We start from the raw sequence: 21820 nt of genomic DNA on the forward strand, positions 1-21820 counted from the left end.
ACCACTGATGTGGCAGCCCTGCCAAAGGGATGAAATTAAGTAACATTTCTGAAAGTATCTATCAAAATAAATATAGCCAAATCTGGGTGATAGTGACTATAATAGCTTCTGCTTACTAATATGCCTGCACTGACTTATACCTGTTAATTAATTTAATTCTTACAATAACCTGGTCAGATACTTTCAAGTATTATACTCATTTTATAAATAAGACAGTTAAGGCCCAGAGAGGTTAAATATCTTACTTAATCTCACATAGCTTCAAAGTTTCGAGGCCAGGATTCAAAGCCCAACATTCTAATTCCAGAGGCCCATCTTACCTAAGTTGTAATGTCTCCTTGGCCCTGACCATGACCCTGACTTTACCCCTTCACAGTGAACGAGGCTGGAGAGACAGCTCTGGATGTGGCCAGGAAGAAGCAGCACAAGGAGTGTGAGGAGCTGGTGAGTGAGAGGGTGGGGCTGCCCTCCGACCTTTCTCCTTCCTTGCTGGGCCCTTGGCCTCTGAACTGGCAGCCTTTTTCTCTGGCAGCTGGATCAGGCCCAGGCTGGGACCCTCACCTTCCCTCTGCATGTAGACTACCCCTGGGGAATGTCTATGGAGCCTGGCTCTGACAGCGAGGAGGATGAGGAAGAGAAGGTGGGTGCCAGCCCCTGCTGCAGCCTCTAGGTGGCGGAAGGAAAGCCAGCGTGGGCCTGGTGTGGGAGGGCAGGCTGAACTGGGGAAACGGCTGTCCTCGCCCCACAGCGCTGCCCTCTGAAGCCCCCAGCCCAAGCCCGCTGGGCCAGTGGCAGGCTGGACATCAGCAACAAGACCTATGAGACCTTCACCAGCCTAGGACCAGCCGCCCAGCAGAGCCAGAGTGAAGACTGCCCCCCACCCTTGCCAGTCAAAAGCTCTTCTCGGACAACAATCCAAGGACGTGCAGGACATGCCAACGGAGGTATACCATTTATTGAGGTCCTCTGTATGCTGGGACCCTGAACTGAGAGTGCCAGCCAGTCCACATCACGCTCACAGTCACCTCTCTTTAGAGGTTATCCTCCTGCGAGAGGTTAAGTAACATGCTTAAGTTTCCACCGCTGATAAGCCTCTGGTGTGGAGTTCAAACCCAGGTCTGTCTTATTCCAAATTCCTCAGCACTCCACTTAAATAAAAAAGAAAGGCAGGAGTTTTTTGAAGCATCTACTGAGTCCTGAGTCCTTTGAGGACTTCTGGGACACCTCTAGTGAGAAGATGAAAAGTGAAATACAATCGATGATATCACAAGGCTCAGTGTGATAAGATTCAAAGCCTTAATCTCAGGAAGACAGGGACTTGGGATCTTCATGCAGTGTGCCTGTGCTTGGGAACAGTGGTTGAATGACTAGAGCAGGCTTGTCCTCCAGGACAAGGTCCATCCGGGGGTGGGAGCGGGCAGGTCCTGCTGGGAATGAGTGGTCAGGGGTGGGAGCTGAACTGAGGGATGGGCAGGAGAGGCCAGGCTGAGGGGAAGGGTGAGCAGGAGCAGGAGGGCAAGCGGCTGGGGGGCCAGCTGCTGCTGTGAACAGATGTGCAGCTGGAGAAGGTGGGGAGGAAGAGGGGGCTGGGAGCTGGGAGGGAACCAAGGCCAATCCTAGAGGTCAAAGGCCGCTTTGAAAGACAGCAGAGGGGATGATAAAAATGGGGTCTATCATTTCTGGTTCCAGATCCTGAAGTCCCCAGCCTGAGTTCAGAGCCCCCCGAGGCCTCTGAGAGCCTGGGCAGTCTAGCCACCTCCTCCTCCAGCCTCACAAGCCCCATGGAGCCTGGGGGAGCCAGTCAAGGCCTGCTCAGCTTGGAGGAGGGCCTCCAGGAGACCCCGGGCACCTCCCGACCCAGCCTGGCCCCTGGAGCCACCCCTGCAGAGGTGTATCTCCCCGTCCGATTCAGGTGGGTGAGGGCCCAGCTGTGGAAACTAGGCAAGTCTCCTGATGTCTCTGATCACCCATTTGTTTCCCCACCTCTAAAAAGCACCTCCCTCAAGACTGGGCCACATCCTAGCTCTGGGGCCCATGCCCTAGGTGGGGATGCTAGACCTTGGGCTTAGGGGTGTGGCCCCCTGCCCCCACCTACCCCCAGGTTGGCCTGCAGAGCTGGGGAGGAGTCTGGGACGGACCTTGGTGCTGAGGCTGGAGGAAAGAAGGCTCAGCCCCACCTGCAAGGCTCATTCAGAGACTCTGAGTGCGGCCCTTACTTTGTCCGCAGATCCAACGCAGAACCCAATCCTCTCCCTTCCTCACAAACCCTTTCCAGCAGGAGTTTGGGCGAACCGATGTGGTGATATCCTCAGAGCCCTCTGGGGGTCATTCCAGGCCTCTGGGACCTATTATGGACCCAGACTAGGCAGCCTTGAGGACTCCATGCCCCCCATCCTAAGCCCCGGCCTCACTCGCTCTCTTCCTGAGCCCTTTCTCCTCACTCAGAGGGGCTCTGGGCACCAAGGCAACCCGGGTGGTCTTTCCTTGCCTTCTAGCTCGGAGAGCACTCGCTCCTATCGACGGGGAGCCCGGAGCCTGGAAGATGGTCCCTCAGCCCGGCAGCCTGTGCCCAGAAGGAGCACACAGGTAGGAGCCCTGGGACTGTGTCTGAGGGCAGTGGGGGGGCCTGAGAGTCGGTCAGGAGTAGGTGTCGTTGGGTAGAAGTTTCTCCCCATGGCTGGGGCACATGTGGATCCAGATGGCCACCTGGTGCAAGTCCCTGCCCCGGGGCTTTCCTTCCCACCCAGGCCCGCGTGTAGCTGCAGTGAGCCCAGGCCTCAAGAAGTGGAGGCGGCGAAGTGGCCCAAGTTGTGTTGCTCCCCAAGGGAGGAGGAGCCAGGCCTTCTTCAGCGGGAGTAGGGCCGCTGCACACCTGGCCTCCGTCCATCTCTCCCCTTGTACCGGGGGCTTCTAGGATCCGCATGGACTTCCAGATCCCAGGCATAGAGGGGTGTGATGGGAACAGGGAGAGAGCCAGAGCCTTAATCTGGCTTCTCCCTGCTGAGGTCACCGAGTCTTCAGCAGTTACATATATTGAGTGGCACCTGCAGTGGGCAGAGACCAAAGCCCAGAGGAAGGTGGCCTCCTCCGTTCCTGGCTTCCCTGGATTCTCAGGGATGGCACTGGATGTCTGCACTGGGCATGGGGGTTGGCAGGACAGGAGCTGGCTCCCCTGGAGAGTCATAATATTTTGTCCATCTGTCAGGTACCAGTACAAATCCGCGCTCCACTACTGCCCTGATAGCCGGTAGCCATCACCTGGCATTTAGTCTCTTGTGGCGTGTACGGTTGTAAAAGCTCAATGTCAGAGGAAAGTGGCTTTAGTGGGCAAGTTGCTTTATTTCTTTAAGCCTCGGTGTGTAAAAATTGGAACAATTTAACCTCCTCAGCATGGGGAAATCGTGAAGCCAAGTGTGATGATCACCTAGTGCATGATAGAACCTAGAACTCGGTTTCATCTTTCTCTCCCCAGGTTGGCTTCCCTGAAGGGGATGGCGCAAAGACTGGGGTTCTCCCGGCAAGTTCTGGGCGCCTTTTGCAAGACTAGGGACTTGCTGACCCCTGCATGGCCATTTTGAACCCCAGCGCTCAAGTGGAACTTGAGCACACAAAGTTGGGAGAGTGAAGGCATCCATTCCCTTGGGTCCCGGCTCTCCATCCCTCGTGTCTCTGTGGATGGCCTTCCTCTTGCTGTGGACCATGTCCCTGCCAAGGAAGCTGTGCCCTTTCATGATGGGGCTGAGATGGTCCTTTTCCTGCTGTCTCATTGCCCTCCATGGCCAGGCACCCAGAGGTTAGGTCTGAGTGCTACTGAGCTCGGTTCAGACACAGAACTTTCGGTTCCCCGTCAGACCAGGACGGTTTCTCCCATCAGCCCGGGGCGCCCTCGTTCACTTCCAGATCACGGACTCTGCCGGACCAGGGACTGTCTTCTCACTATTCTTAGTCCAGTGTTCCTTTACTGAGTTCCAGCTCTGTGTCCAGGCCTGTGTGAGGCACTATGGATGCCACATGGGAAAGGCCAGGGTCCTTCCTATAGGTGTGGTCCCCAGCAGGGAAGCTGGTCTCAAGGTCTGACTTGGGAATGGGCAGGACCAGGTTCCAGAGGACGGTTCTGGAATGAGGAGCAGGACGTGCTGTCATCTGGTTTCCCATCTGACCATGACATTTGTCTGTAGCTCATCTTTATTCTAGTTGGCCAGGGCCTATGCTGAACTGGCTGTTAAATAGACATTCTGAATGCCAGTCGCGAGGGACAATCCAGTCTTCCCAGGGATCTCTAATGTCTTCCCCAGCCACGAAGTAGAGCATGGCTCACCTGCTTTTGTTTATCTCCATGACTTAGCAAGAGGAAAGGAACTGGGGTGATGGATCCCCACTTATCTCTTCTTTCTGTGAACTCAGGAGCCTGCCAGTCTTGGGTGAGAGGGGCTGAGAAAGGAGGCAGGAGAGGGATAGAGCAAAGCCTTCAAGGTCCTTCCCAGTGCCAGAAGTCCACCACTGCTCAGCCCCAGTTAGAAGCCGATTCTCTGAAATCATCACCAACCGCTAACACCTCAGTTTTACAGCCATGGGTGCTGGGCCCTGGTGGGGATGGGCCAGGCCAAGCAGAGGAGACCAGAGGGCGTCAAGGCCAGCAGCACAGCAGTCTGCAGGGAGGCTGGGTCACTTACCCAGGAGGTCTGACTGCTGTGTGGGCCCACAGAAACGGATTGCCTTCTGAGCCCTCCGAGTATGGCTCTGTTCATCTCGGATGTGTTATTTCATTCATCTCTAATAAAGGATTTGGAGGAGATAAGTTCCATTGATTTCATTTATGAGATCTGACTCTTGGGCCCTGGAATTCTTTCTCTGGATCCTGCGAGGGAGACAGCCTGGTGTGGAGCCGTGACTGTAGTGCCATCAGGGCCGGTTTTGCCCCAGGAGGTGTCTGGTACAGAGATTTTTTTTTTTTTTCCTTCTTTCCCCCACCCCCCAACTAGAGAGTGCTACTGGCATCTAGTGGACTAAGGTCAGGGATGCTGTTAAACATGCCCATGTCTTAATTTGTTTAGTGTTTCTATGACAAAATACCAGAGACTGTACTTTCTAAAGTAGAGAGGTTTATTTGACTCACAATTCTGGTGGCTGGAGGGTCCAAACAGCATGTGCCAGCACCCTGGCAGAGGCCCCCTGACCATGTCACAATATGGCAGGGGAAGGAATCAGCTGCATGCAGAAGATGCCAAGGTGTGGGGTAGCCTCACTTTCTTTTTTGTGGTGCTGAGAACCCAACCCAGTGCCTCACACATGCTAGGCAAGCACTCTACCTCTGCGCCACCACCCCAGCCCAGTAGCCTCACTTTCTAACAAGCACTCAGTCCAGGAGATCAGCATGAATTCCTTCCGAGGCAGTGACTCCATGACCTAATTACCTTCCATGAGGCTGCACCCTTAAAGCTTCCCTACCCTTTAACATCACCACGTTGGAGACCAGGCTTCCAGCATGTGAACCTTTTAGGGACACTGAAACCATATCCAGACCATAGCCACACACCCGACAGTGAATTGTCCTGTCCAAGAGGTTAGTAGTGCCGAGGCTGTGAAGCCCTGGTGTGGAGAGAGCCCTGCACTGTCTGCTGGAGAGTCAAAGCTTTTGCCTTTGCCACAGGCCCCACCAGTCCCTTTTGCCCTCTGAGACAAGGATTTAGGAGCAAATATTTGATTTGTGAGGTGATCCCAGAAACATAATGAGGGTATAGAGAAGTGAAATAGTTCAAAAAAAAAAAAAAAAAAACCCCCAAAGACCCACATGTGGTGGTGTGTGCCTATATCCCAGCTACTTGGGAGACTGAGGGGGGAAGATTGCAAAATAAGTATGAGGCCAACCTTGGCAACTTAGCAAGACCAGTGTGCAAAATAAATTTAAAAAGGCAACAGCTAAGCATTCACATGTAATCCTGGTGACTCAGAAGCTGAGGCAGGAGGATTGCAAGTTTGAGGCCAACCTCAGCAACTGAGTAAGGCCCTAAGCAACTTAATGATACCCTGTCTCCAAATAAGAAATAAGGACTGGGAATGTGGCTCAGTAATAAAGTGCCCCTGGATTCAATCCCTAGTACCAGGGCAGGGTGGGAGACAATAAAGGATGTGTTGATGAGGGCTGACCACTTCAAGCACCAAGAGTTTATCTTGCTGGGTGCCTTTGAGAGATGATACTTAGAATATACCTCAAGTTGTGTTGCACATTTGGAGCTCTAAGGGACTGCTTTGTTCCTCTTTAGATGCTTAGGGCTAAAACTGCCTGGCACAATTTAGGTGCTCAATGAATATATGTTGAATGAATGGCTGTTTCTTCCTCCTTTACATGAACTTTTTCTTCCAACTCCCTCTCAGCATTTCAGTTCAATGAACTTCATTTCTTCTGAGTAGGTGACACCCCTGCTTGTACAGGCCCCCTCAGATGTGTTTTTAAAAATGCCCTCCACCTCCCCCTAACCCCAGCTCAGCTGTGGTAAATACATTCATTGATCATATCCCTGCTTAAAGTTTCTCCTGACAGGTACAGTGGCTCATGCCTGTAATCCCAGCTATTCAGGAAAAAACAGGAGGATCACAAGCTCGAAATCAGCCTCAGCAACTTAGCAAGGCCCTAAGCAACTTAGTGAGACCCTGTCTCAAAAAATAGAAAGAGCTGAGGATGTGGCTAAGTGATTAAGTGCCCTTAGGGTCAATAACCAATACCCAAAAATGAAATAAAGTTTCTCTTGCCCAGCTTGCTGGGACTGGGTGAGTCTTGCTTGTTACTTGGATACTCAAGACACATTTGTTCAATGAATGAAAAAAATCCACCCTGTCCTACTTAACCTCAGGCACACAACAGCAACTGGAAGACAGGAGTCCACACAGACTGGGATGGGGTGTAGACAGCCATGACTTGAACCATGGTTTCTGACGACCTCATGACTGCGCTTGTACTAGGAACTTCCTGTATAAAGATGGCCCAGTTGCAGGTTGGGGATTTAGCTCAGTTGGTAGAGTACTTGCCTCTCATGCACAAAGCCCTGGGTTCAATCCCCAGCACCACAAAAAAAAAAAAAAAAAAAAAGAAAGAAAGAAAAAAGGATCAGTTGCTATGGTGATGCCCGGGAAAGAGGAGGAGGCTCCTGAAGGGGCAGAGCTGGATCAGTCAGGACCTTGAGCTCAGGCACCAACTCCCAGGCACAGAGAATTTGGGCATAACAAGATAACGTTGATGTCTTGCAAGTTTCACTGTGAACTTCTGTCAGCTATGTGTGTCTGTTTGTATTTCTTCAATCCCCCATCACCCCTCGCAGATTTCTGTCTTAAGGGCTGTGCTGGTCACAGCAATGGTGGTCTCTGAGTTTGGGGTTTCTCAGTCTGGAAATTTCACTAGACACACCAAGCCACAGCTCCCCAACCATGGACCAGTTGTTTTGTTTTTTGTACCAGGGATTGAGCCCAGGGGCACTTAACCACTAAGCCACATTCCTAAACTAAACTCAGTCTCACTGAGTTGTTTAGGGCCTCATTAAGTAGCTGAGGCTGACTTTGAACTCTCCATTCTCCTGCCTCAGCCTCCCAAGCTACTGGGATTACAGGCGTGCACCACCATGCCCAATGGGAAGGTCATTTTCTGCCCATTAAACTTGCTGATTCAGAAAGGCACTAAGGGACCAGGTCTCCGAGGAACACTCAGGAGATGCTCATCAGGAAGGCTAATGTGTGCACAGCTGGGGGAGCTGGGCAGTGGTTCTGCCCCTCCTCTGCAAATTACCCTTCCAAACCCAAACCGGCTGGGAAGGCCCTGGTCTGAAGCTGAATAAATACTGGGCACCGGTGGACACCTGGTCCTTATCTCTCAGTTGGGTGCCCTTAAGAATCTCCCTCACCACTCCAGGTATGGCCCTGGGACCAGCAGCACCCCGAGCACTTTAGAGCTTGCTAGAAACGCAAAACCTCATGGTTACAAAATAGACTAAACTCTGAGCACTCAGACCAAAACAGCAGGATACAGGCGCATACACAAGTCGAGCGCAGGGAGTGAGCTTAAGTTGGGGCACAGCTGCACTTCACTGAGACGTGATTCGAGTACACCAAGTTGTCTGCCCTTGGCCATAGGCACGTACGTGGGTCCTCCCTGTTTGAGCTGCAACCATGCAGACACGCGAGAACCCAAAACTCTTCCTGGAGCTCTTGGGCACCCTCAGGAGACCTCCGCGCCACGACCGCCTCTAGTGGCCCGGGACAAGGGCCTCTGAGCTCGCCAGAAAGCCCTCTTCCCCCAGTCGCCCTTCAGTCCCCCGGCACTCCTGGAAGGGTCCTAGGTGAAGTGCCCCGTCCCTCCAAGAGGCCCGACAGACCAGCGCAGGCAATCTTGGCCCGGGCGAGTCCTTGAAGTCTATATTTAGTGCACGTTACCCCTCCCCCTGACTGTGGGGAGGCGGGGGGGGGGAGGGGAGAGCCCCGCCCCCGCCAGGCGTGTGTGTGTCCTGTGTGTTTGGGGCCCGCGCGGGTTGCGCGCCCTCTGCTCCGGAGCCCGCTGCCCCGCGTCCTGACTGCTGCCCTGCGTCCCTCGCCCGGCCAGGCGTCGAGAGCCAACATGGGCCAGGAAGAGGAGTTGCTGAGGATCGCCAAAAAGCTGGAGAAGATGGTGGCCAGGAAGAACACGGTGAGGCTGCAGAGTTTGGGCCGCAGCCCCCGCCCCGGGAGGCGCGGTGCGGGCGAGCCAGGGAGCCCAGGGGCGTGTGCGGGCAGCGCGCCCGGCGGGCGAGAATGGGGCACTGGGACCCCAGGGAGGCGGGATGGTGTAGGGCGCAGGGCCCCGAGGGACCCTTGCTGGGCACCTCGGGGTGGGCGTGAACACGGCCCAGGGCGCCGGGGGATCGTGCAGGCCCAGGAGGCGGAGGCGCAGCTGGTGCACGTCCCTCTGGACGCGTCGGGTTCATCGTGGAACGGTTTGTGCAGGGTCGCCAGGGAAAGCGGGCGTGGAGCCTGGAAAAGACTTTGGGAGTCCCTGCGCTCACGGTGTGTGCAAAGCCCTGAGTGGCGGGGAAGGCTGGGACTAGAGGAACAAACTTTGGGTGGCCCGAGAAGGATCAAAGAGACGGGCTGAGAAGGGTGCTGAGCAGAGTTTCCTCCGCGCCCCGGAGGGGATCTGCTGGAGTGGAGCGGATCCCGCAAGCCCACAGCCTGGGTGCCAGGAGCGGTTCTGTTTGCAACTTTTTCCTTGGCCGCTGGGTGGGGCCGGGGCGGGCGGGGTGGAACAGGTGCGGGCGGGGGAAGGGGCAGGCGGGAGGCCGGGCTGGGCGGCCCTGCGCGGGGAGGTGCGCGGCGGGAGGGAGATGGGGGATCCGGGCCCACCGCCCTACCTGAGGGCTCCTGGGCCCTCAGTCCCTGCAGCGCGGAGCGCGGGCCCAGCGGTGAGTTAATGTTTGATCTTCCCGGTGATCTTTGCCTCAGGCAGGAGGCTGCCGCGTCGCCTTGCCAGAGCAAACTTGGCCATAGTACCCGAGGGCCTGGGCTCACCCAGTGAGGAAAAGAGAAGGGAGAGGACCCGTGGGGATGCCCTCCACCTTGCCCTGTCCTAGGGTCCTCTTCCTCCCACCATCCGTAGCCTGAATGCTGCATCAGGACCTGCATTTCCAGTACATTTCTTGACCTTAGAAACTTGGGAAGGAAGGGCCCACAGAAAGGTGACCAAGGCTAGAGGGAAGCGTCCCTGGAACCATGAAGTGTCAGGGGGTCCTAGGGTGGACAGTAATGAGATGGCATCCATATAAAGACCAGAGCCTTGGTTTCTTCAGCCATCAGTAGGGAAAATTCCCTGCCTCAGGATCTCCTGAGCGTTCCTCAGTGTGTGAAGTCCTACTCAGCCTGCTGCCTGGTAAGAGCCAGAGATAGAGACTTGTTTCTCCACAGCCAGTGGACACAGAAAGGTACAGTGGAGCCCTGCAAGGTGCTGGGAGCTTCTCCCCTGACACTCCCAGCCTCCACCTGCTCCCCTGCAGGGCTTCTCTAAATCCTCAGTAAAACAGAGGGGGATGGGTGTGTTCCCAGCTGGGGGTGGCAGGGCCCAGCCAGGTATCCTGAGCTGAATTCTATGTCAGATAGACAGGTTATCCCAGCACAGCCTCTTGCCAACCCTCACTAGGGCCAGGAAAGAAATTCTGAGCCTCTGGGTAAGGCGTGGGGGTGCAGTTCAGGGGAGCTTAAGGGATCTAAAGAAAGAATTAGGATAAAGACCAGGAGCAGGAGCTCACTCCTTTTATGGCCCAAGGCAAGTCACTCTACTTTCCTTCTTTTGGCCTTCGTTTCCTCCTTTGTGAAATGGGAAGAGGAAACAGTGTCCCTTGGGGATGGGTTCCCTTGGAAGTGTCCAGAGCCCTCCCAGGAAAGCTGCGAGTCTGGCGGTAGGGTCCTTACAGTGCAAAACCAGTCTATAGCCACGTCTGCGCCTGGGCTCTTGGCAGCATCTGGGTGGGCACAGAGCTCTGGGCATCTAGCCGAGAAAGGTGGGGCCTGCCCTGGGAGTGAAAGTGGGCCCGCCCAGTGGTGGTTAGGCAAAGGAGGACACACTTCCTGTAAGAAGACGGATGCTCCACGTTGCAGCTCAGCCCAGGCTTATTATGAATCCTGAACTCCCAGGGACTTAGGGTTTTGTCAGATGCTGTGAGCTGCTGGCACCAGCTAAAACAGCTTCCAACAGACAACCAAGCACCCACAGTCACAGCTACAGTTACATCAACAGACAGTCACACACAGGCACCCTACACAGCAATAGCCAGTCAGGCATCTAAGAACCTAACTGCGTGGGAGGTATGGCTACTGACACTGACATGACAGGCACGACCCAAATGATGCACACTGACCATGATAGTTGTAGAAAGGTACAAAGGACAACCACACACAGGAATGCACACAACCCAGCTAGACCCAGACTTGCAAAGCTACAGACTCAGCAAACAGCCGCATTCACACATTTGGACACAGTAACTCAGCTGTCATTCCACAAAGACAAACACCCATGGGCCCCAGGCTGCATACTCAGAGCTCCACACCTGAATCAGAGAAATTGCTGGCTACACACCTAGAGAGGCACACCTTGTAACCTTTGCACGTGGCTTTCCAAAGCAGGTACAACCAGGCTTGTGGCTATTCTCCAGTCTGACCCCACTTTACAGAGACAGGCACCCAGTGGCAAGCAGAGCTATTTTAGCACTGATTGTAGAATTTTCAGCAATTTTGCAAGCTGGTTGATAAACTCGGCCATTATTTTAAAAATCAGATTGTCTGCTTTTAATTAACTAAGTTATATGAAAAACAGAGGTAATATTTCAAAATCATCATTTCCTCATTATTTTACTCTCATCTATAGTCTAGAGGTAATTTATTTCTATTAAATAAATCCAGATGTTGAAAATGCTAGATGGTATGGTACTGCACTTTTCTTCCTTTTATCTGTTTCAATTCGGTGACAGCATGTCAGTAGCTTGAGCTTGGCCATGGGAAGAGTTTTTCCACCACAGAAATTGGCAAACACAACAGATCAAGTGTTATTTTTTTAATTTTTTTTTGGACAGCTGGCCATCAAATGTTAGTCAGCACGTGACCTTGCTATTCCCTGATGGTGCTTGTCTAGACAGATCTATGTCCATGCCCTCATAGTTTGTCAAGTGGTGAGATTCCAGAGGCCTGAGTTTGAATCCCAGTCCAGCTCCTTCCAAAGTTGGAACATTGAGCAAATTATTTAACTTCTCTGTTTACTGGATTCGTCTTTTGTGAAAATAGGATAATCAATCTGTAAAAAATTGGGGAAATAAATAGTACCTACTTCATTGTGAGAACTCAGAGCAGGTAAAATTCTTAGAAGAGAGCCTGGCACATATTGTAGACCGAGTTGTAGGCCCACAAGTTCAAGCACACTCACATCTTCAGGGTGCAGCTCTGAAGACACACTGAACCCAAGATCTATAAGAGGTTCAGGACTGACAGAGGGCAGCCCGCGGGAGGTGGTCCAGGTCCTCCCAGGGCGGGGTTGGCAGCTGGAACCCTGCAAAGGACATCCAGGACACAGTCAGCTGGTGTTCCCCAGGGAACCTATCTCAGGACTGGGGGCTGGGACTGGCCTCGAGACACTCCACTTGATCTTAGGTGGAGAAGCAATGGCCTGGCTTCTAGGAAGGGGGAGGGAGGAAGAAGGCTAAAACGGTCACAAGTGTGTACAGGGCCTGGCAGCCACATTTTCAAATCTAAGCTTCCCTCCTTCCCCTCCCATCTACGCATGCATTCATCTGGGGACTCTGGGCTCTGTGCACAGCCCTCAGGCCTCAGATTAAAATGGTTGTCTTTAGCCAAGAGGGATAAGAGTGTTTGTCCACACGAAGACTTGAAAATGAGTGTTTCTAGAAGCCTGAGTTTAGGAACCCCAAGCTGGAAACCACCCAAAAGACCCACCCACAGCAAATGGATAAACACTATGGTACATGCACACAATGGAAAACTACTGAGCAATAAAAAGAAACTGTTGATGGCTGTGGTGACCAGGATGAATCTCAGAATAATTGAGCTAGTGAAAAAGTGTTCAGCCTGCACTTTTTTTTTAAAGTATCTATTTTTTAGTTGTAGTTGGACACAATACCTTTATTTATTTATTTATTTTTATGTGGTGCTGAGGATCGAACCCAGGGCCTCACCCATGCCAGGTGAGCACTCTACTGCTGAGCCACAACCTTAACTCTCAGCCTGCACTTTTTATATACATTCCTTAAAAATGCAAGGTCATGCCAGGAGCAATGGTGCATACCTGTATAATCCCAGTAGCTCTGGAGGCTGAGGCAGGAGAATCACAAGTTCAAAGCCAGCCTCAGCAATTTAGTGAGGGCTTAAGCAAATTAGAGAGACCCTGTTTCCAAAAGGAACAAGCGCCTGGGGATATGGCTCAGTGGTAAAGCACCTCTGAATACTGCCCCCCCCCAAAAAAAAACCAAGGTCACCTACAGTGATACAAAGCAGAGCAGTGGTTTTCTGGGGTTGGGGGTGGTGGGAGGGATGGATTAAAAGAGAGCCCAAGGGCTGGGGTTGTGGCTCAGTGGTAGAGCGCTCGCCTAGAACGCAGAAGGCACCAGGTTTGATCCTCAGCACCACATAAATGTAAAATAATGATGTTGTATCCACCTAAGCTTAAGAATAAATGTTTAATTAATAAATAAATAAAAGAGAGCCCAAGGAAACCTCTGGGGATAATGACCATGTTCTTATCTTCACCTTAGTGGTGGTTTCATGGGTTAGACGTTTGCCAAAACTCATCAAATCGTACACTACAATATGTGTCTTTATGGTATGTCAATTACACCTCAGTAAAACTGTGGGGAAAAGCTCACAAGACCCAGGTGCAGTGGTGCGCACCTGAGGCTGAGGCAGGAAGATGCTCGAGCCCCCGAGTGCGAGGCTAGCCTGGGCAACATAGTGAGACCCTATCTCTGGAAAAAAAGTAAATGCCTACAGTCGTCACCTGTGAAAGCTCACAGCTCACCACTGGGAAGGGAGGGAGGGAGGCTACAGAGGCACAGGTTCATCTAGAGGAAGACAAGGGGAAGCGGGAGGGCACGGTCAGGGGTCAGGGTGAGCGGGTGGTCAGGCTGGTCTCCGTGCAGCTCGGTGCCAGAGGCGGAAGTCAGAAGGTTAGTCTGGGAGGGGACTTCTTCCTTTTCTGCTCCACGTCTGCCCTTCCATTAGGTGTGTCTTGGGCCCTCTCCTCCCACCAAGCTCACACAGTAGTCAATCTCACCTTGTGACCTCCCACAGGAAGGGGCCCTTGACCTTCTGAAGAAGCTGAACAGCTGTCAGATGTCCATCCAGCTGCTGCAGGTGTGTGTGGGGAGTCTTCTGGGGGAGACCTGCAAGGGTGGAGTCAGGGAGGAATTTCTGAGGGTCGTCTTGTGGGAGGGGCATCTTGAGGTGCAGACATGGGGGTTGGCCCAGGGGGACCCAGAAGCATCTTGTAGGAGGCTGGGTACTTTCTAACTCACAGAGGCTTTGGTCTGGGGAGGCTGATTTGCTTTCCTTGAGCACCCTAATTCCCAGACCCTGGGCCTGTGGAATGTAAGAGGCCAGGGATCCAGGAAGAGGGAAAAGTTCCACTGTCCTTAAATCCTCCCTGGATTGCCCCCAAACTTACAGAAGCTCCTGGCTCTGGAAGATGAGCACAGACCCAAAGTGTGGGAGCCGGAGTTGCCACCGAGATGAAACTTGAGCTAACAGATGCCAGGGGGCTGGGAATGGGGAGGGGTCCTGAGCAGCCAACTGTCCTGTCCTCAGCTGGGCACTGACCCCACACAGCGAGGCAGGTCAGGGCCGTAGCTGTAGGCTAGCTGTAGGACTGGGGTCATTACACCAGCCACTGATCAGAACAGGGGCTCTGGAGAGGTCTGGGTAGGAGAGGATGTGGGGACTGAGCCATGGCAGGTGCTGCCTCGGGGGACAGCCAACCCTGCTCGTCCATTCCAGGCAGCCCTTGACCCCTTTGCTTTGCAGACGACCAGGATTGGAGTTGCCGTCAACGGGGTTCGCAAGCACTGCTCAGACAGGGAGGTGGTGTCCTTGGCCAAGGTCCTCATCAAAAACTGGAAGCGATTGCTGGGTGAGAGGGGCAGGGCTGGTTTTCACCATGTTTCCCTCCTGGCCTTGGTAGGGGACAGAGCCTGGCTCATAGCAGGCGCTCAGTGTGTCTGCTGAGTGACTTAATCAAAGACAGACGGACCAGGGAGGAAGCTGGTGAGGAATGTCCGTGTTGTGTACAGGAGAGCAAGACGCGTCACTATGAGCTTGCCCATGCATGTGCTTCTTTGAACGTTTCTGTTTGTGCCCGCAGGACGTGTCTACCTGCACACAGTTGTGTCACTGTGCATGTAGATGTGGGGCCACTTATATTTATGTCCCCATGTGAAAATGTGTTTTACACGCACGCACGCATGCTATGTGTGCGTTTGTATTAAGTGTATGTGTGTATGTGTGTGTGTGTGTGTGTGTGTGACAGTATGTGCACCTGTCCTGGTCCCTGCCCTTCGTTCCCTCCTTCCCAGAGTCACACGGGGTTCTGCTGAGAAGGTGCTGAGCTGAGGGACAATGCCTCCCTTTTGCTTTCAGAATCCCCAGGACATCCCAAAGGGGAAAAAGGAGAGGAAAGAGAGAAAGCCAAGAAGAAGGAGAAAGACCTCGACTGTTCAGATTGGAAGCCCGAAGCAGGCCTTTCTTCTCCAAAAAAGAAAAGAGGAGAAGAGCCCCCAAACAGGTATTTCTCTTCTGGGGTGGGGAGAAGGGGTCTGACACTCATCCCTCCACCCGCCAGCAGTTCTGTGTATAGTGTCTCAACTGCAGCCTCACAGCCTGGGAGGTACCGTCATTGTCTCCTACAGTGCTCCCTCCAGGGGACTTTGGCGCAACCTGACAGAACCAAATAAACTCAAGGTGGGTTTGCTTAGGATGCAGGGAGGGGACACAGGTGTGCCGGTAGGCCTTGCTGGGCCTCCAGAGTTCTCAGAGGGAACCACACAGCCTCCAGAGCTGTATTCCAGCCACCAGGAAACAGCCCAAGACAGGGAAATGCGACCGCTGTGGGTGGGGAACCCTGGGCTTAGAAGCTTCCTGTCCCAGATATGGTGCTGGTCCTGGAGGCAGAGAGTCTGGGATCCAGCAAGGCCGCCACCCACTGACATGACCCACGGCCCTCGGGGCAGCACAGAGCTGTGGATCTCCACTGATTATTTACAGTTCATTCTCGGCCTTTCCTGTCTAGATAGCTTTTCCAGCCAGGGGTCATTTGCTCTCTAAGTGGCATTGCCTGGTGACCCACCCCATGGGCCACTTTTGTCATGTCTTCAGGGCCCCTGGGACTGGAGCTCATTTGTCCATTGGGAAGAAGTGTTTGGTGAAGCTTTTTCTTGGCATTCCCATCTGCCACCAGGAAGCTGAGGTCAGGGGAGCAGAGGCTTCCCCAGACCACGGGGCTATTATGTGATGGAGTGGGGTTCTCCACCCTTCTGCCAGCAGGAATAGAACAGTTGTTTGCCTCAATTCTGTCCCTGTCCCCCCCTTGCCCACCCTAGCCAGGTCATCCCCAAATGGCATGAGTCTCAGGTTCAAAGGCCATAAACTTCACAGTAGATTAAAACCTTCAAGAATTCTAAATAAGTCTTGAGGAGGCTGAGACAAGAGGGTCACTTGACCCTGAGAGTTTGAGGCTAGCTTGAGCAACATGCGATCCAGTCTCAAAACCTACTGTTCTTTGTGTAACCAGAAGATCACTTAACTCCTTAGGGGGATGGGTGGTTACATTTGTCCATCTAGTAGATAAGGGGGATGGTATCAGATAACATCTAACTAGGTCATTTCTGTATTTTCAACGTGCATCCCTTTTGACCCAGTGCATCCTCTATGAAGAATTCATTTAAAAAATCAACCACATTAAAGCATAAAGATTACATGGTCTGCTGGGCATGGTGGCTCCAGAGGCTGAGTTCAAAGTCAGCCTCAGCAACTTAGTGAGGTCCTCAATCTGGTGAGACCCTGACTCAAAATAAATCCTAAAAAGGGCTGGGGATATGGCTCAGTGGTCAAGCAGTCCTGGGTTTAATCCCCAGTACCAAAAAAAAAAAAAGGAAAGATCACATAGATTACATGTTCTATGTGTAACATTTTTCTGCTGATGTTTCTGAAACATTTTGAAACTCTGAAACCCTTTTTTTTTTTCTGGACTGGAGATAGAGCCAGGGCCTTGAGCATGCTAGACAAGCACTCTACCACTGAGCCACACCCCCAGCCCCTCTGAACACTTTCTAAATGAACATTTATTATAATTGTATAAAACAAAGATGTTTTGCAGAAAACATCTTAGGAGACAAGGCCAGGAGAAGAGTGATTCTCAACCAGGAGGGTTGAAAATACCCTAACCAACCCGCTCTGGTTTTGGGTTGTAAAAGAAATATCCTGCAGTGCACAGAATATTCCCCCCATGTTGAAGAACTATGGTCAGCCCTCCATGTCACGGGCTCCATATCCACGGATGGCATATCTGTAAATTCACCAAATATAGGTCAAATATATTTGGGGAAAAATTATGCCTGGACTGAACATCTACAGGCTTTGTTGTCATTATTCCCCCTAAAAGACATAGAAAAACAACTATTTATATAGCATTTACATTAGGTTGTATTTTAAAGGTAATCTAGACATGTATATACAGGAAGGTGGGCAGAGATTATGTGCAAATACTATGGTATTTTATGTAAGAGACTTGAGAATTTGTGGATTTTGGTATCCATGGGGGGTTCCTGGAACCAATCCTGCGTGGATACTGAGGAATGACTGTCTTTATTAATGTTTAAAATACCTGTGGGGCTGGGCCTGGTGGTGAATACCTATAATTCCAGCAGCTTGGGAGGTTGAGGCAGGAAGATCTCAAGTTCAAAGCCTGCCTCTGCAATTTAGTGGGGCCCTAAACAACTTAGTGAGACCCTGTCTCAAAATAAGAAAATAAAATAGGGCTGGGGATGTGGCTCAGTGGTTAAGTGTCCCTGGGTTCAGTGTACCCCCCCCCAAAAAAAAAATTAAAAAATACCAGTGAGACCTACATGGAGAAACACTGTAGGACAAAAGAATATTTAATGATATGGTGAAATGTTCACTAAGTATTGAAAGAATGTGAACGATGTAGTTTATATAGTATAATTCTGTTGCTATAAAAATGAAAAAGCGAATTTTATGAATATGCATGGAAAAGAAGACTAGAATGGCAATTGCAGTTATTTCTGGATGGTATCATTGAGAAGGTTCTTGTTTTTTTATCTTTCAATAAGTTTGTATCAATTTTCTTTTCCAATAAATATGTACTAATTTTTAAAAAATTTTAACATTTTTAAAGTTATAGATGGACATAATATCTTTATTTTTATTTATTTATTTTTATGTGGTGCTGAGGATAGAACCCAGTGCCTTACATGTGCAAGCAAGTGCTCTGCCACTGAGCTACAGTCCCAGCCCATATGTACTGATTTTGAAATAAAAAATATTGAGGGGCTGGGGATATAGCTCAGTTGGTAGAGTGCTTGCCTTGCATACACAAGGCCCTGGGTTCAATTACCAGCACCACAAAATAAATAAATAAGTAGATAGATAGATAGATAGTAGATGAAAAAGAGCTAGAGATGTAATTTGAAAAAAAAATTGAAACAACTTTTTAAAACAAAGATGTAGTCAGGTGTGGTGGTGCACACCTGTAATCCCAGTGACTGGTGAGGCTGAGGCAGGATGATTTCAAATGTGAGGCCAGCCTCAGCAACTTAACAAGAATGTCTCAAAAAAATAAATAAGGTTGGGAATTTAACTCAGTAGTATAGTGCCCCTGGACACAGTCACCAGTGCCCATAATAAACCAAAAAACAAACAAATATATCTCTGTGATCATAATTAAGATGATCTTTTCCTTCTATATTTCACAATAAAATTTTAAAATCTCTATTTTCAGTTTTTCTCCATGATGATCCTGTATTGCTTTTGAAATAATCAGAACAAACAATGCACTTTTGAGAAGTAAACAAATAAGAGCAATGAAAATCTGTTGTAGAAATCATGGGAAATATAGAAAAGTAAAATAAAAGCATCCACATTCCCACCACCCAAAGACAAGAACTCCTAATATTTGGTATATATTGTTCTGTCTTTGACTTGTTTTCCAAACTTATCACCAATTTCACGTCTGCTTTCTAAAACGTAATGAGCACTGCTAGAACTGCTCGTGTGGCCCTGTGGACCTCCTTCCACTGACAGGTCTGGCCATATCAGAGCACCTTTGGGTTCTAAGCACCTTGGCAAATGAGGGACAAGAATGGAGAGGGTTCTTGTGAGGTGAAGTTGAAAGATAAAGGGCTGAACTGTTGGGAGAGGAGACCTAATGGACTATGGGGCTGATTTGGAGAATAGTGAACATAGACATCCAGGTAAAGATGACAGCCTGAGCCAGGTGTGATGTGCACTCCTGTAATCCAGTGACTCAAGAGGCTGAGGCAGGAGGATTGCAAGTTCAAGGCCAGCCTCAGGAACTTAGTAAGGCTCTAAGCAACTTAGTGAGACCCTGTCTCGAAAAACAAAAACAAAACAGAAAGCCTGGCGTGGTGGCACACACCTGGAATCCCAGCAGCTGGGGAGGCTGAGACAGGATTGTGAGTTCAAAGCCAGCCTCAGCAAAAGTGAGGTGCTAAGCAACTCATTGAGACCCTGTCTCTAAATAAAATACAAAATAGGGCTGGGGATGGGGCTCAGTGGTTGAGTGTCCCTGAGTTCAATCCCCAGTATCAAAAAAAAAAAAAAAAAAAAGCTGACAGCCAGATCATGTGTAGGTGTTTTACTTGATGATCAGGAAAGGAATTTTCAGGGATAACCAGAATGAAGAGGGGGCGATTGGAAAGCAGAAAGCCAGGCTCTGGACTGCCCTTGATCTCTTACTCTCCCCCTTAGTCTCTGAGACTTGTTATTGTGGCCTGAAAAATGAACATTGTTATCTCACTTCTTTCTTCTTAAAAATGAAATATTTTATTTGGAATATATTTAATTATATTGATTGTATAATTTGACTGTCTTATAATTTATTTTATTATACAGGCAAATATTCATTGTAGAAAAATTTTTAAAAATACGAATGGGGGCTGGGAGAATAGCTCAGTGGTAGAGCTCTTGACTAACATTCACCAAGCCCTGGGTTCCATCCCGAGCACTACAAAAAGAAAAAAAGTCGTCTATTTCCTAGAGAGAGAGAGAGAGAGAGAGAGAGAGAATACATATACATAATTATATTTCTTCTAGACTTTTTCCTACACATCACTATTCATAAAATACTTATTTTTTAAAAAAGGAACTATACTCTGTATGCTATTTTGTAACCTTTTCACATACACACATTTATTCATTTCAACAGTAAGTCATGTTTCATGTAAAAAATTTAGAAAACAAAACAGCAGAATAACAGAAATAACCACTGTTAATATGGTGATGTCTATATTTCTAGTCTTGTAAAAACATCTCTGTGTACATGTATATTTTCTTAATAAAATTTGAAGCACACGTTCTGTTCTCCTGGAATGCTGAGTTGTCACGCCAGCTCACCTTCCATAGCCTCGGGCTCTGAAATGTCACTGGGGCTCAACAGAGCGTGGGAAGGCATGTCCCCATTCTGCTGGGAGAAGCAAAGGGGCAGGGGTCCTACCTCTGCTCAACTGATGAACTTCCTCTCTTTGTCATTTTCTTAATTATACACTTTCTTGTCATACAAACACCGTAGCCACTCGTGAAATTTGAAATAATGATCAGAAACCTTTGCCCTCAGTGTTCCACCGCTGGCAAATGATCTACCTACATAACTCAGGTGTGCGTTACTGAGAGAGTGCAAACGACTGTCTCCTGTTTAGGAATGTTCCTGTGGTATCTAAGCACTTTTTTATGTTTCTGGATAGTTTTTGTAAAATGAATGTTTGCAATAACTGTAGATATTTCTGGTTTGCTCAACAAAGAAAAAAAAAAAAACAGAAGAAGAAAGTGGTGAGACTCTGGACTGGAGCCTCGTGTTGCCTCCTCTCAGCCAGACATGATGGCCCAGGCCTGGAATCCCAGCGACTTGGGAGGCTGAGGCGGGAGGATCACAAGTTCAAAGCCAGCCTGGGCAACTTATTGAGACCCTGTCTCTAAAAAATAAGAGGGACTGGGGGTATAGCTCGGTGGTAGAGCACCCTGGATCCAATCCCCAGTACGGTAAACAATAATAATAAATAAATTTAGTAACTGTTACCTCTGGAAAGGTTCCTTTCCACCTTTCTAGTTTGATGTTTCTGCACGTTTGATTTCACAGCATTCAGCGTCTACTTGGTGAGCACCTACTTGGTGCCGGGCACGATTCTGTATGTTTGGAATAAGCCTGGCCACATAGTAGGTTGGGTTCCCCAGAAGCAGCCCCTGACACGCAGATTCAAGTGTAGAGGTATTGTGGGAAGTGATTCAGGAGGTGTGGATAGAGGAGTGGGAAGCAAGACAGAAGAGACAGAAGTTGGAGGCACAGAGGGACGGGGTGGAAGCTAGAACAGTGTGATTTGCCCAGCAGCTGACTGGCGTGGGCACTGGGACTTAAATACTGCTGGGGAACTCTGGGTGACATTGGAAAACATATGTCAAATTGTGCCTCTGAGGGCTGAAGCAACCAGGGTATTTATCCCCAGTCCCCACGTGTCTTCTTGAATGCTGCTCCTGGGGTCTGCACCTCTCCAGGACTGACAGACAGCACCCCTGGCTGGCCTGGAGAAACCCTGAATGCAGAGGCCCTGGGGAGGTTGAGGAGGAAGCCCATGGATCTGGGACACTGGCAGACAGAGGGCCCAAGGGGCATTGGACTCTGCAGAGTGACCAAGACCTGCCCAACCCTGCTTTTGTGGAATTTTCCTGGAGGGCAGTTAGGGGAAAATAGAATAAGAAAGTCAATCATGTACCATGTCAGAAGGTGACATGGGCCATGGACTTAAAAGAATTGGGTGAGATGGGGAGTAGAAATGCAGTTTGCAAACATTAATTTTATAAAACCAATAAATGGAAGAATAATCATAAAAATAATGAAGTTAAATGCATTTTGGAAAATTAAGAAAAAAAATTTCACCCCCATCTCCACACCCTCCCCTAACAGTGGCTGTAGCTACCGTTCAGGTATATTTTCTTTTCATTTTTTTCCCTCCTGGACATTGGTTTTCTTGCGTGACTTCAGCACAGTCTGCATCTAATTTTGTCC

General features: G+C 50.1%; 2 protein-coding genes across 6 annotated transcripts in view; both read left to right on the forward strand.

The window, feature by feature from the left end:
- Asap3 (ArfGAP with SH3 domain, ankyrin repeat and PH domain 3) overlaps nt 1–4798 on the forward strand; it is a 43294-nt gene extending 38496 nt beyond the window's left edge. For all 4 annotated transcript variants that reach the window (XM_077109967.1, XM_077109968.1, XM_076861051.2 and 1 more), the window contains 6 exons: nt 377–444; nt 533–640; nt 749–944; nt 1690–1912; nt 2496–2586; nt 3473–4798. In XM_077109967.1, coding sequence (XP_076966082.1) covers nt 377–444; nt 533–640; nt 749–944; nt 1690–1912; nt 2496–2586; nt 3473–3547 — 761 coding nt within the window. In that variant the 3' untranslated portion in view covers nt 3548–4798. The remainder of the gene's footprint in view (nt 1–376; nt 445–532; nt 641–748; nt 945–1689; nt 1913–2495; nt 2587–3472) is intronic.
- A 3670-nt stretch (nt 4799–8468) lies between these two features.
- Tcea3 (transcription elongation factor A3) overlaps nt 8469–21820 on the forward strand; it is a 37853-nt gene continuing 24501 nt past the window's right edge. Inside the window, exons 1-4 of one of the 2 annotated variants that reach the window (XM_076861060.1) lie at nt 8469–8671; nt 13807–13869; nt 14536–14641; nt 15148–15292. In XM_076861060.1, coding sequence (XP_076717175.1) covers nt 8603–8671; nt 13807–13869; nt 14536–14641; nt 15148–15292 — 383 coding nt within the window. In that variant the 5' untranslated portion in view covers nt 8469–8602. Of the gene's footprint in view, nt 8672–9341; nt 9423–13806; nt 13870–14535; nt 14642–15147; nt 15293–21820 lie in introns of those variants that run through there. The other variant, XM_076861058.1, reaches the window with a different exon arrangement.

Source organism: Callospermophilus lateralis, chromosome 7, assembly GCF_048772815.1.
Source record: "Callospermophilus lateralis isolate mCalLat2 chromosome 7, mCalLat2.hap1, whole genome shotgun sequence".
Taxonomy (NCBI): Eukaryota; Metazoa; Chordata; class Mammalia; order Rodentia; family Sciuridae; genus Callospermophilus; species Callospermophilus lateralis.